The sequence below is a fragment of the Belonocnema kinseyi genome, chromosome 8, assembly GCF_010883055.1.
Source record: "Belonocnema kinseyi isolate 2016_QV_RU_SX_M_011 chromosome 8, B_treatae_v1, whole genome shotgun sequence".
NCBI lineage: Eukaryota > Metazoa > Arthropoda > Insecta > Hymenoptera > Cynipidae > Belonocnema > Belonocnema kinseyi.
In genome coordinates this window covers 62,487,755-62,501,208 of record NC_046664.1, presented here as the reverse complement: position 1 = coordinate 62,501,208, position 13,454 = coordinate 62,487,755, and the positions used below count along the sequence as shown (strand labels likewise).

General features: G+C 30.1%; 1 protein-coding gene across 1 annotated transcript in view; it reads right to left on the bottom strand.

The window, feature by feature from the left end:
- Nucleotides 1-7,757: 7,757 nt before the first annotated feature.
- Nucleotides 7,758-13,454, bottom strand: part of LOC117178515 (VID27-like protein) — a 28,387-nt gene continuing 22,690 nt past the window's right edge. Inside the window, exons 2-3 of the mRNA XM_033369943.1 lie at nt 8,024-8,373; nt 7,758-7,982 (exon numbers count right to left, since the gene is read on the bottom strand). Of these exons, the coding sequence (XP_033225834.1) occupies nt 7,758-7,982; nt 8,024-8,373 (575 nt within the window). The remainder of the gene's footprint in view (nt 7,983-8,023; nt 8,374-13,454) is intronic.

Genomic DNA, 13,454 nt, shown 5'->3' with positions numbered 1-13,454 from the left:
TACAAAAAACATTAAAGGAGCAGATAATCAAATAATCTTTTTACAGAGATGCAGAATTTTCGCAATCATATTCAGTCTCAAAATTTCATTTCTGCACCTGTGTTTTAAAAAATGTTTAACTCAGTTATTACAACACTTACAAGAATATCAATAACTGGATAATAAATAGTGAACAATGTATAGTAGAAAACAGATACAGTAAATGTACGATTCACAAAAAGCATACAAAATATCACTAGAGTCTTTTTCATTGTAAATCTAAAGAAACATGGAATATCAATTGGTAAGATCAACTCGCATTTATTTAAAAAATATGTGAATTACTAATGAAGATTATACAGTGAAAGCCTGAGTTCTACACCGCTAGATTGTAAACGTGTAATTTTGCCAACAGACTTACGAAGAAAAAGTAATGAATTTTGAACGCTTTCAATTTTTGTACGAACATGATTTGATGTATGAATACAAAATAAAATTTTCTGACAGCACGAACTTGTTTGGAACATCCAGGCAAAAATACTGTTATGAAATTTTTTCGAAAGAAAGAATTATTGAGAGCAAATTATTCTTTTTTTTTCAAAGTTGCTGTCAAAATTACTTGCAATTGAAAAAATGAAATATTTCAAATGAGATTGGTGTCGCTGTACCGGAACTAGTTAAACTATTATGAGTTTTGATTGGCATGAGTTGGCGCTATTTTTAAGTCACAATTTTATTTTTAAGAGGATTTAATACAGAATAGAGACAACACTCAAACAAGAACATTATAAATGATTGGGCAGATTATTTATTAAGGGCAGGGAAAAATAATATTCACTTTGAAACACATATGCTTCAAAATTTTCACAAACAAAAGAATTATTAAAAAATAAAATTGTTTAAACTTTTTGCGCTCCACGAACATACCAAAGTTCTGGTACACAGTAAAAAAAAGTGTTCAAAATGATGCCAAAATCAATATCATTTTGATATGCAACAAAAATGATACGCAATTCAAGAGCGTTTTGATCGGCCGAAGTGAATGATCGAATTTTGAGATCATAATGATCTGATTCTGTATCATGTATGATGTCAAACCCATATGGCTGATGTTCTCACAATACTTTAGCTCATTTTCAAACTTTTAATGGTTTCTGATCATGCAGTGTACTTAAAAAGTTCAAAACTAACGAAATCTGATATTAGAAAATATCACCTGTTAAGTTTAGTTGTCACTTGCGTGCGGTTAGGTAACATTTTTAGGCTAAGTCGTTATGACACCGGCGCCAAGAATTGGCGGCTCGTGGAGTAGTACTAGACTTTGGCATATTGTTAATTGTATTATAAACTCAACTTAGATAATAACCAGGAATTTTATCAAAAATAAAACACTGTATTCGATAGCAAGGCAATTTCCCTAAATTGGAACTAGGTGACGTTGCAATACTTGAACCGGTCTGGCTCGGGTCTGGGCCATGGAATTATCCCGATCTTGGCCCAAAGATATTCAATCTACCAGAGCTAATCGGTAATCGGGAAAATATATTTCGATTTCTGCACGGAATAGGGTGGTCGTTATTTTTTCATTGTTGAATTTTTTGTCTCGCCCTCCCCCCCATATTTTGTTCGAATGACCAAAAAAGTGATCTGACGAAAAAAATGTTTCATTTACAATATGGCGGATCCCTAAATTTGATCAAAAATTACAATTTCTACAATTAATAACAAAATATCGTCAAATTCTTACAAGCGGCAGATTTATTTTCTATAAAGCATGCGATGACAAACATAATTCAGAATTAAAAAAAAAAAATAAAAATAACAGATGGCCGCCCAAATTTTGTTTTTCAGACTCATTTCTTTGTTTTCAAAACATGTCTATCTTACGCTTTGCGTTCGCTACGAGTATGCGAGTATGTTTTTCATGTTCAAACCACTGAATATGTTTTTGACTTCAAATAAAAAAGATTTATTCACTTAAGGCTGTATTGGTCTTAAGGAATACATTATCCCTGCTGGAAAAAGGGAAAGAATCTTAAAGGCCGCTTTGAACAGATTCAGAAAGGTTTCGGAAACAATAATTGAAATTCATTTATGAATGTGTATGTGTGTGTAATAGTTGTAAATTTCAACATTTTTTTTAAAAACATGATAGTTTTCTTCGAAAAGCAAACTCTTAGCGATAAATTCAAGGAAAGCAAACAGTTCAAACATGTAGAATGTTTAAAAATTGAAATTTTGTAAAACACAATGTCTAAAAAAAATATTATAAGAAAACTTTTAAATCTTACTAATTAGAGAAATGAAAAATTAAAGGGGCCATACCTGGGCCAGATCGCGCCCCATTTTGGATGCCCAGATCTGGGCCCTGTCGGGTAGGGCGTTTAATTTACGGTCTGGCGCTAGACAGAATACCATAACGGGGCCACATTTTTCACGATCAAGGCCCGAACGGCGACCCACTAAAATTTTGCACGGGATAAGGACACTGCGTCATTTATTCGAATAAATAACCTCCCCAATTATTTATAAGGTTCTTGTTTGAGTGTTGTCTCTATTCTGTATTAAATCCTCTTAAACATAAAATTGTGATTTGAAAATAGCGCCAACTCATGCCAATCAAAACTCACAAGAGTTTAACTAGTTCTGGTGCAGCGGCGCCAATCATATTTGAAGTATTCCGTGTCTTAACTCTTCCTTGAGGATCTCTAATAGGTACCTATCGCCATCAAAGGGAGAAATGCTCAATTATTACTTTTTTTTCTAATTTCTTAAAATAAAGTAAAATACTCCCAGGTATGTCGGTAGAGCTTGTATTTTTATGTATTTATTTCAATAAATTTATTGATGTATTCATTTCTTTTCAACGGATCTGTGTTTGTGTAATTTTAAAAATCGCGCCAACCTCGGTGAACCAGAACTTAAAATGGCGGCATCCTACAAGGTTGCCACACTGTCCTTGGGCACTTTGTAGGAATGCTCAAACGTCAGCGCCATCACCGTCGTACCTCTGAAACAGATCTCGCGATTACGCGAATTTCTCTTGGAGAAAGTTTTGACAAAGCTTACTGATGACGAAAATATTGTAAACATAAATGAAAATGATTATGTTCATGAAAACTTCAGCTCTGCTTACTGCACTAAATATAGATACAAAATTATTACTTATGGAGTTAAAAAAGAGTTTCATATTCAAAAATATCTTCCTGACATTACAAAAAATTGGCGAAGTTAATAATTTTATATTTGATGCAACTCTCTGAATTTGCTGTCAAAATTACCTGCTTTTCATTTTTCCAATTGCAAGTAATTTTGACAGAAACTTTGAAAAAAAAAGAATAATTTGCTGTCAATAATTCTTACTTTCGAAAAAATTGCATTACAGTATTTTTGCCTGCAAGTCCCAAACAGTTTCGTGCTGTAAATAATTTTATCTTGTATTCATACTTCAAATCATGGTAACAAAAAAATTGAAAGCATTCAAAATTAATTACTTTTGCTTCGTAAGTCTGTTGGCAAAATTACACGTTTACAATCTAGCGGTGTGGAATTGAAGGGAACTTTTCAGGATTGACTTCCTCTTTACATAGTTCTAAAAAAAAAGAAAACACATATAAAAATTAAAAATACTTGTAAATTAGTTTGTTAATTTATTTGAAACGATCAAATTTAAAAGTAGCATTGGTATTTAAAAGAATGCGGCTATCATTTTCAACTCTTTACGCCGAAACTCTATGAACGGTTGTTCATAGTACTCAGAAACTCAAACAATTTATCCTAATGAATTTTCTATAAAAAGAAAATTATCAGAGTTAAAGCATTTTTAAAATTAAAAAAAAAAACTAAAATGAACATTTTAAGCCAAACAACGCATGATATGAAAAAAAAGTCAAGAGAAGAAAAACGTTGATTTTTGAAAGCCCTACAAGCTGGTCATAACAAATTTTTTAATTTGGTCAAAAAGTTGAAAATTCAAAAATTGATCGTAACTTAAGTTTTTGAAACCAAATTTTTTTAGGATTTCAAAATTCTATGAACGGTTATTTATCGTACTCTAAAACTTAAACAATTTATTTAATGACTTTTTTCTGTAAAAAGTAAATTATCAGAGTTAGAGCATTTTCAAAATCCCAAAAAAACAACTAAAATGAACATTTTAAGCCAAACAACGCATTATATGAAAGAAAGGCAAGAAAAGAAAAAGTTGTGTTTTGAAAGCCCTACAAGATTATCATATCAACTTTTCTCATTTGGACGAACAGTTGAAAATTCAAAATTTCATCATACTAAAAATCTTTAAAACCCCTTTTTTTCAAGATTTTAAAATTCTATGTGCTGTTATTTATAGTACTCAGAAACTCAAAAAATTATTCTCTTGACTTTCTTCTATAAAAAGAAAATTACCAGGATTAGAGCATTTTTAAAATCCAAAAAAAAACAAACTAAAATGAACATTTTACGCCAAACAACGCATGATATGAAAAAAAGTCAAGAAAAGAAAAACTTTGCTTTTTGAAAACCCTACAGGACTACGATAACAACTTTTTTAATTTGGTCGAAAAGTTGAACATTCCAAATTTGATCGTACCAAAAATAATGAAAAATTCCATTTTTTGGTCAAACTATGCAGGATACGAAAAAACTGAACAAGCTGAAATTGCGCGCCCTGGAAAGAACTACAAATTTATAATGAATCACTTTTCGATATAAGCTACGAAAAAAAATGAGACCAAAATTGTTCAGCCAAAAAAGAGCTATAATTTTTGACAGGACACGTAGTTTTTGCTTTAGTCGTAAAAAATATAATTCAAAATAAAAATATGAAATTTGTTTGAAAAAACGACACAAAGTATGAACTTCAATTACCAGACAACAGTTGTTCGCCTAAAAAGATCTATAAATTTATTATTAATCATTTTTCGATTGGGCGAGTAGATATTCTTTTAATCGTAAAACATAAGATAAAAAATGCAAAAATGAAGTTTTTGGAAAAAGCACAGAATAGACAAAAGAGGATGTAGGCTCCTTCATAGGACCCTATATTGGTTCCTGTATTAGAACCTATGTAGATGCGCAGTAGTTTTTATTTTATCGTAAAAAACAACATTCAAAATAAAAAATGATAAAAGCAAGGAAATAAGAATTAGTATGATTCAATTTTTATGCATATTAATGAATTGTAATGATATACATGTATTGAAATGATACATGTTTCAGAGCAGCTTAGAATACAATTTGAAGCAAAATAAGAAACAAAGAGAAAAATAATCATGATGAATACAATTTGATTTTTATTTTGCAATTTTATAATAAGTAATCCTTGGTAGATTTAAATAAAAAATGTATTATAATTGATATAAAAGGGTTGTGTATAATATAAAAAAGTTGATAGGTTGGACAAAATCGAGTGCGAAGCACGAGATACGGGATGAGAATGTGTTCGTTAGAGCCGAAAGCGCTTTAACAAAAGAAAGTTCAAAATCACAAAATTACAGTTGTCAGTCCGTTGACCTTTGATTTTAAAAGGTGTGTCCATGAATGCGGGAGAAATATAAAGACCGAGCGCGTAGCGCGAGATAAATACAACATCGAGCGCGAAGTGCGAGAACCAACAGTAGCGCGCCCTAGGCGCATGCAAATTGATCTTTTTTAGTTGAAAATTCAAATATTTAGTTAAAAAATAACTTTTTATGTGGTGGATTCAACTATTTTGTTGAAAATTCGTAGATTCGGTAAAATTAAAATATTTTTTGGTTGAAAATTTAACTACTTAGTTTAAAGTCAACTTTCTTAAAAAATCATGTTTTTGGTTCAAGAATGATTACTGGTTGAAAGTTGATTTCTTCGATGAAAAATGGTTAAAAATTCACTTTTGTGTGGAATGGGAGTTAATTTTTTTAGTTGAAAATTCCTTTCTTAGATTGAAATTTTAAATACTGTATTAAAAAATAATTTTGTGTTTTGGTTAAAAAGAATTCTTTTTGTATCAAAATTGATCATTTTTAGTTTAAAATGCAACTTTTTATTTATAAATTATTCTTTTAGGTTGAAGAAAAAACTATTTTTTTTCAATTTTCGTAGTTCTGGTCAAATAAAAATCTTTTTTAGCGGAAAATTTTACCACTTAGTTGAAAGTCAAGTTTGTTAAAAAATAAAGATTCATTATTTTGGTTAAAGAATTATCACTTTAGTTAGAATTTGATCTCTCGTTGAAAATTAATACTTTTTTTTGGTTGAAATTAATTTTTTTTTGCATGAAAATTGATCTTTTTTAGTTGAAAATGTAACTATTTTGTTAAAAAATAAGTTTTTAGGTTGATTGAACTATTTTGTTAAAAGTTCATTCTTTTGGTTTAAGATTGATCACGTAAGTTGAAAAACTGAACTATGCAGTTGAAAAATCCGATTTTTTGTTGTTGTAAATTCAGTTTTGTGTGGGATGAAAGTTAATTTTTTTTGGTTGAAAATCCGTCTTTTTGGTTTGAAAATTCATCTGTTTTTGTAAGAATTAAATTTTTGTGTATTAAAAATGCAATTGTTTGGTTAAAAATTAATCTTTTTTCGTAGAGGATTTAACCATATTGTTAAAAATTCGTATTTTTGGTTAAATTCAGCTTTTTTCAAATAATCTATTTTTACCGTTAAAATTGGTCAATTGCTTAATTTTGAAGGGACTTACAACAGTCTTTTTAAAACATTTATTTTGCCAATTTTAGTGCTGAAGCTACAGTACATTTTTTAAAATAATTAAATAATTTATATTTACATTTGATCAACTCAAAACACTTTTTTAACAAACTTTTTCAATTTCAAACGTTTTAAGTTTTCTTTTAAGATAGTAAAACAAAGTTTGAGAAGAAAAAATAGTTGAAATTAAACTTATTTTCAATCTTATTATATCACGTGATACGCTTTAAATTTAGAGAATTACTTTTTAAATATTAAAATTTAAATAATTAACAAAATCTATTGCCAAAATAATAACATTATAAAATATTTTTACCTTATAACATTTCAGGAGGTGGAATTCCAACTTTTATTTCCATTTGATTAAAATATCTGCCATAAATCGGTGGCGAATATCTGTCATAAGGTTGGGGTGTTTGTGGAAAAGCGACTGCAGGAATGGGACTTTTTAAAAGCCGACGGGTAGGCTGCATTGGATATATCAAACTCTAAAAAAAAAGTAAAACGTTGAGAATTCTTTATTTTTCTAAAGTAAATTCTAGAAAATCTAAACATAAATTCAGAAGTAGTAGAGTTACTTTTAGAACATTTACCTTGTCTGCAGTTTCCTAAGAAACGAATGTCTGGGACGTTTGAAACTCATTTTTCTTCCAAGCATTTTCCTCAATTTCCACAGAATTTGATTTGCGAAAACTGGATGAAACCCTAGAGATCAATTTTTTGAATGGCTTCTTGGACAAAGAATCGCTGGACAACGATCGATTCAAAGTTTTCGCTTTCGAGCCTTCAATCTCATTAACATTTGTTTTAAGCTTTGAACTCAACTTTGAGTTTTGCATCGAGTTTGTTTTTATTTCTCCCGTCGAAAATGATCTTCTTAATCCTTTCCCTAGCTCCTCCTAGAATTCTTTTATTCGACACTGCTCTCGTCGCTTTTCTGACGATAGTTTTTAACAAATTTCCTTGACTCTTTTTACTTGAACCTTCGTGTTTTTCAAATCTTCGTTGTCTGCTGCTTCCACAATTTTTTCAACTGAAACACTCGATCTGACTTTTCTCCAGTCTTTTGGTAGTTTCATATTCGAAATACTCTACCTACTCGATGCTAAACCAGATGCTCTGCTCCTTTGCGAATTTAGAGTTTTTGAATCATCTTTCTCAGATTTAGCAGCTGGTTTGACTTTTTCAGGTATTTGACTATCAGTCTGCTCTTCATCTTTTTTCTCATCTTGTTCTTCAGTTTGCGACGCTCCGCGAAGTTTTCTGGACCTAGAATTTACTTTGGGGTTTTCAGTCAACTCTTCTGGAAGCTTTTCCTGCGTTTCTATTTCCACGGAAGCAGTGCGTTTCAACTTACTTCCCTTTCTTTGCTTCTTTGCTTCTTAGAATTCGCGACACTCTCTTTACTCGAAGTTGATTTCTTCCTAGTCTTCTTCAGTTTACTGCCATCGTCATTCTGCTCTGCATTAATTTCGGTAGAAGATCCTTTTCGTCCCCTTCCATTATTGTTTGTAAGTTTCTTCACTGGTTCATCTTTCTCTGTTGGACTCTGAGATGATTGTTCATCGTTTTCCTGAGTCGATAATAACTGATTTTCCTTCTCAGGGGAGTCCTCATCGGTATTAAAAGTTAATTTCCTCACCGCGTCCAAGTTGACGATCGGTTTTTCGAGGTCTGGATCACTTGCACCATAAAAAATGTCATCGACTGAGCTTACAGACTCGATTGGCTGTCTCTTTCACTGATAAGCCTGATAAGCAGTTTGCAATATCAGAATTTTTCGGAACTTCCTTTGACGGAGGATCTTGTCTAGGTGCTCCATTATTTTCTTAGTTCTGTAACTAAAGATTTCATTAGAATCTTTCGTATGTAAATATTTAAGAGAAACAAAGTCAGAGATGAAAAAAAGGAGACAATAATAGGTCTCTTTTTATACATCCGCATTTTTTGTTGGCACAGTTTCCTTTGCATTAGCAACCTTTATGTTTAACATTAAAAATTGGAAGATTCTGCTTTACTGGACTTACAGTTACCAAAGCTTTTGCTATCTTTTACATCGTTCAGTGGTTTAGAACCATTTTACAACGCTGCATTTTCTTTCTTCAATTTAACGTTTTCAATTTCTAGTAATTTTATTCTCTCTTTCAGAATATTGTTTGTGCATGTTTTTTGCCTCTTTGAAAGCCGCAAATAATATTTTGTATGAGATTTTATTAAAAAAAAAGACACGAACTGTTAGAAAAACCTGAGGGATTGATGACTCTTGAAATACCATGTACAAGCCTCTTTGTAAGATATTTTGAAATCTCCACACTCTTTGTGAAATCTTTTGAATTTACTTAATCTTTATTATATCATTAAAAGAAAAATGTAATCATTTAAATCTTTGGAACTCGGTGAAATCTTTGTAAAATCAATTAAATCCTTGCGAGATCATTTAAATATTTGTGGAATCTTTGTGAATTATTTAAACTCGGAGTGAAATTATTGTCAAATAATTGAAATCCTTATGAAATATTTTGAAATATTTAATAAATCATTGAAATCTTTGTGAAATAATTAAAATCTTTGTTATATCTTTTGAAATATATTTGAAACTTCTAGGAAAATTTTTGATTTCTGTGAAATCTTTATACACTTAATAAAATCATTGAGTAACATTTTGAAATCATTAAAATGTTTGTGGAATCTTTGTGAAATAATTGAATTTCTTGAAATATTGGTGAAATCATTGAAATCTTTTAAAATCTTTATCAAATCATTTAACTCATTATGAAACTTTTGTAAAATCATTGATATCCTTGTGGAGTCTTTGAAGTCTTTATGAAATCATTAAACTCTTTGTAATATCATTTAAATATTTTGAACTCTTAGTGAAATTTGTTAGAAAATATTGTCAATTCTTGTAAAATCTTTGTGGAATCTTTGTGCAACCATTTGAAATATTTTGAAGTTTGTGAAATATTTGATAAATTATTGAAATCCATGTTATGTAAAGAATTTCGGGATGTAAAATTTCTTAATTTAACGTCTGGGAAACAACTAATTATTATTGGTAAGGAAAAACCTTATTTAATCGACTTCCATGTGAAATGCATGTGAAATGTAATTGACAAATATAAAATATTAGTTAAATCTTTTAAACTCCTTCTGGAATCATTATTAAATTATTACAATCCTTGTGAAATCTTTGTGAAATAATTGCGAAATAAATGGTTCACGTTTGAGCTTAAAAAAACTTTAATTACGAGCTTATAAATATGAATATATTTCTTACAGGGAAAAGATCCAACAATTAAATTTAAAAAGTGCAAGGAATTGAATTCAACCAAAAGCAACGAATTTTCAACAAAATACATGAGTTTTCTGCAAAATAGTTAAACTTTCGACAAAAAATGAAATATTTAAATTTTCAGATAAAAAATTACTTAACAAAAAAAATGAAGCCTCAACAAAAGGTATGAATTTTCATTCAAATTATTGGATTTTGAAGTCAAAAAGACGAATTATCTACAAAACAGATGAATTTTATACCTGTGCATATGTTCGACTAAATAGTTTAATTTTGTACAAAATTGCTGGAGGTTTCATCAAAAAGGATTAATTCTCTACCAAGAAGATTAATTTTCTCCCAAAGAAAGGTGAATTATTTTTAACCAAAAAGTTGAACTTTCCGCCAGAAAATATCAATTTTCAATATATAAAATTAATTTTCAACCTAAAATGGAATGATTACATTTTGAGTTGAACAACTAATTTAAAAATTAATCATTCTTCTTTTACTATTTTTTAAAAATCTTTTGAAATGTTTTTAAATCTTTTTATAATCTCTTAAAATTAATTTTTCGAAACAAGGAATTATTTTAATTTTCCCTAGGAACCTATACATTTTTTTCTCTTTTCGTGAAACCTCACAAAACGAACATTTTTTCTAAAAATATTAGAATGGCGAAATTGCACAATTGTGTTTCAAAATCATTCAACGTTTTTAAAAATTTTAGGAAATAATTAAAAATTGTTTGTGGTCTTTTCTCAATTTTCTCTTAGAATTTATTAGAAAACAATCATTTAAAATTGTCCTTTGAACCTTAAGATTTATGTTCACATTCTCTTAATACCCTGCAAAATGCAGGTCACCCAAAAAAGTTTTGCATCCTGAAAAATTAAAAAAATGGTCTTAGTCTTCCATATTCTTTTTCCACATATTTTCAAATCTTCAAAACTTTAAATTTTTTAAAATAAAACCTGAACCGTTTAAAATTTTCGCAGAAATCTCAAATCTTTCTTAATTAGAAAAAAGGTCCTTTCTTTTTGGAGTTCTTCGAAATAAGTTTTTGCCTATAATTAAATTTTTTTATCTTTTTAAAAATGTAAGAAAATTTACAAATTATAGTGTGGTAGCTAAATGTTAAGAACAGAGTTATTTCCCATTATTAAACAATCATTTACAATTTAAATTTTCTCTTCTATCAATAATATTCAAACCTTTAGAAATCAATTTTATGATGAATTAAAATTATTTATTCAGAAATTTTGATATACAAAGTTTATGGTGCAGAAAATTGGCAAGACTGGCCCACTCCACACCTAGGAATTGGTAACGTAGTTTATATGGACGGCCCCGAAATCCAAGTAAGTATTGAATCTATTGTGGCTCAGAAAATGAAAAATATTTTCACAATTTGTGTTTTTGACTTTCATTTACGGTTGCTTAAAAAAGACATGTAAAGTAAGTAAAATAATTTGCACCTGCCTGTTTATTTTTGGCGTTTCTGGTAGCTTTTTTGAAATAAGTCAAGCTTGTGAGCCAAGTCACAAGCATGAAACGTTTGAATAGTCCTTTAGATGCCAAACGTTTTCTCGACCAAATTCCGAAAACATTGATTTTGGTTCTGCTCACAGCAGAAAGGATTATCAATAGAAACAAATATTGGAATGCAATAATTATTTTAGCGTTTATGTGTATACTAACAACATATTTTAATAACTAGTGAGTCGTAGAAAAAATTCGTTAAGGCCATGTGATGAGTGGGTCACGGGACCAGAAGCGCCACATCGAGTTGAAAATTTGGGATACCAAACAAGAAGCACTAAGAATTGTGGGTCTGTTCCTAAATTTGTATAATTATGAAAAAAGTTTTTTCTTAAGGACTAGCCCCATCATTTTTAGTGCTCCTTATTCATTATCCCAAATTTTCAACTCAATGTGGCGCTTCGTATGAAAATAAGTTGGGAAATAAGAAAATTGGCGATAAGGTAGGAATCTGGTCACGTGACCCACTCGTCCAGCTTGTGGAGAGCATTTGGGTCAGCCTTCTGCATCTGAAAATTAATGGCGATCCCTTAGTGTCCTAAGTTGGTTAGTTCCTAATATCTTCAGCGCGGTGCTAGTTGCCTCATCACTCCCTGTTTTTGCATTGTAAGCAATGGAAGTAGACCACTTTATTTTTTAATAAATAAAATGTTATTTTCATAAACAAATATTGAAATGAAAAGAATGTTACTCATTTTACATTTCAAACGAATTTTCCAAACGATGTATATAAATTCTAATGGAAAACATTAATTAAAATGTCATCCAAAAAACTTCGTAAAGTGGAATATTTGACTTTAATTTAAATAAAAAGTTAAATATAATCCTTTTTATATCTGAAAACGCAGTAAATAATATTTATATCAGTAAAATATGTAAATAGTTTTGTGAAAAAAGTTTTAATAGTATACAAGTTCAAACTTAATATTTGAGGGTTTAGCGAGTACTTACGCTATTGAATATAATGAGAAAAATGCACGGAGAGAAATCTAATTTGAAAACCTGGGCATCATTGTTAGAAATAGGTGACTCAGTCTCAGAAAAGTAAAGGAATTCATTTTCACGTTGGGCCATGTAACAAAGATTAATATAAAAATATTAGGAATGGCAGTTAAATGGTTTAGACTAAAAGCGTGTGTCTAGAGTAGCAAAAGGTTTGACCGTTAGGGACTGAGTGTATGATCGCGTGTGGAGTAGGAGGTAGAGTATATAGCAATGAACGGTTAATTGCTATAATAGGCTTTGTTCGAACACGCTTATGCTCGAAGATAGTAGATTAGAGCAATGAAAGGTTGGTCAGTTAGTTATCAATGGAAGATATTTAAATTTTCAGGAAAAAATTACTTAACAAGAAAAATGAAGCGTATGAAGCGGAAAGTAAGAAAAATAAACAGAATTCTTATATATGCTTAAAAATGTGAGGCAGGCTCGAAACAGATGATTGAATATAATGATAAATTTGCACAAAAAATGTTTTATTTATATTAATTGCACTTTATTTATTTTTGAAATCATGAAATTGTACTTACGGTCACTTACAAATATAATCGCATGCTCAAACGCTATGAAAAATCGCACCCGCTGGGGGATTCGAACCCTGCTTAAACAACTTAAAACCTAAGTCTCCGCACGCTCTAGCTAATTACGCTAATGTATCGTTTGGATTGTCTTGACAAAATCTCAACCAAGATTTTACGCTGAAAAGCCAGGGCTAAAAAAGGAATATATTTTTATCTATTTTTTCGTTTCATACATTTTATATGAATAGGTGGATTTGGAAATGTTCAATCAAACTACTTAAATCTTTTATTATTATTACACCATTAAGCCATTTCCCTTTCGGGGTAGGCGTGACTCACTCGGCAGGAGAAAAGAGTAGTGTGTGGAAGGGATAGAGATTTTTCAGATTGATCCAGAATTCTCGTGCTATTTAAGTAAATAACACGTTCGTTCCGCAAAACTGCTCCGACCCAGG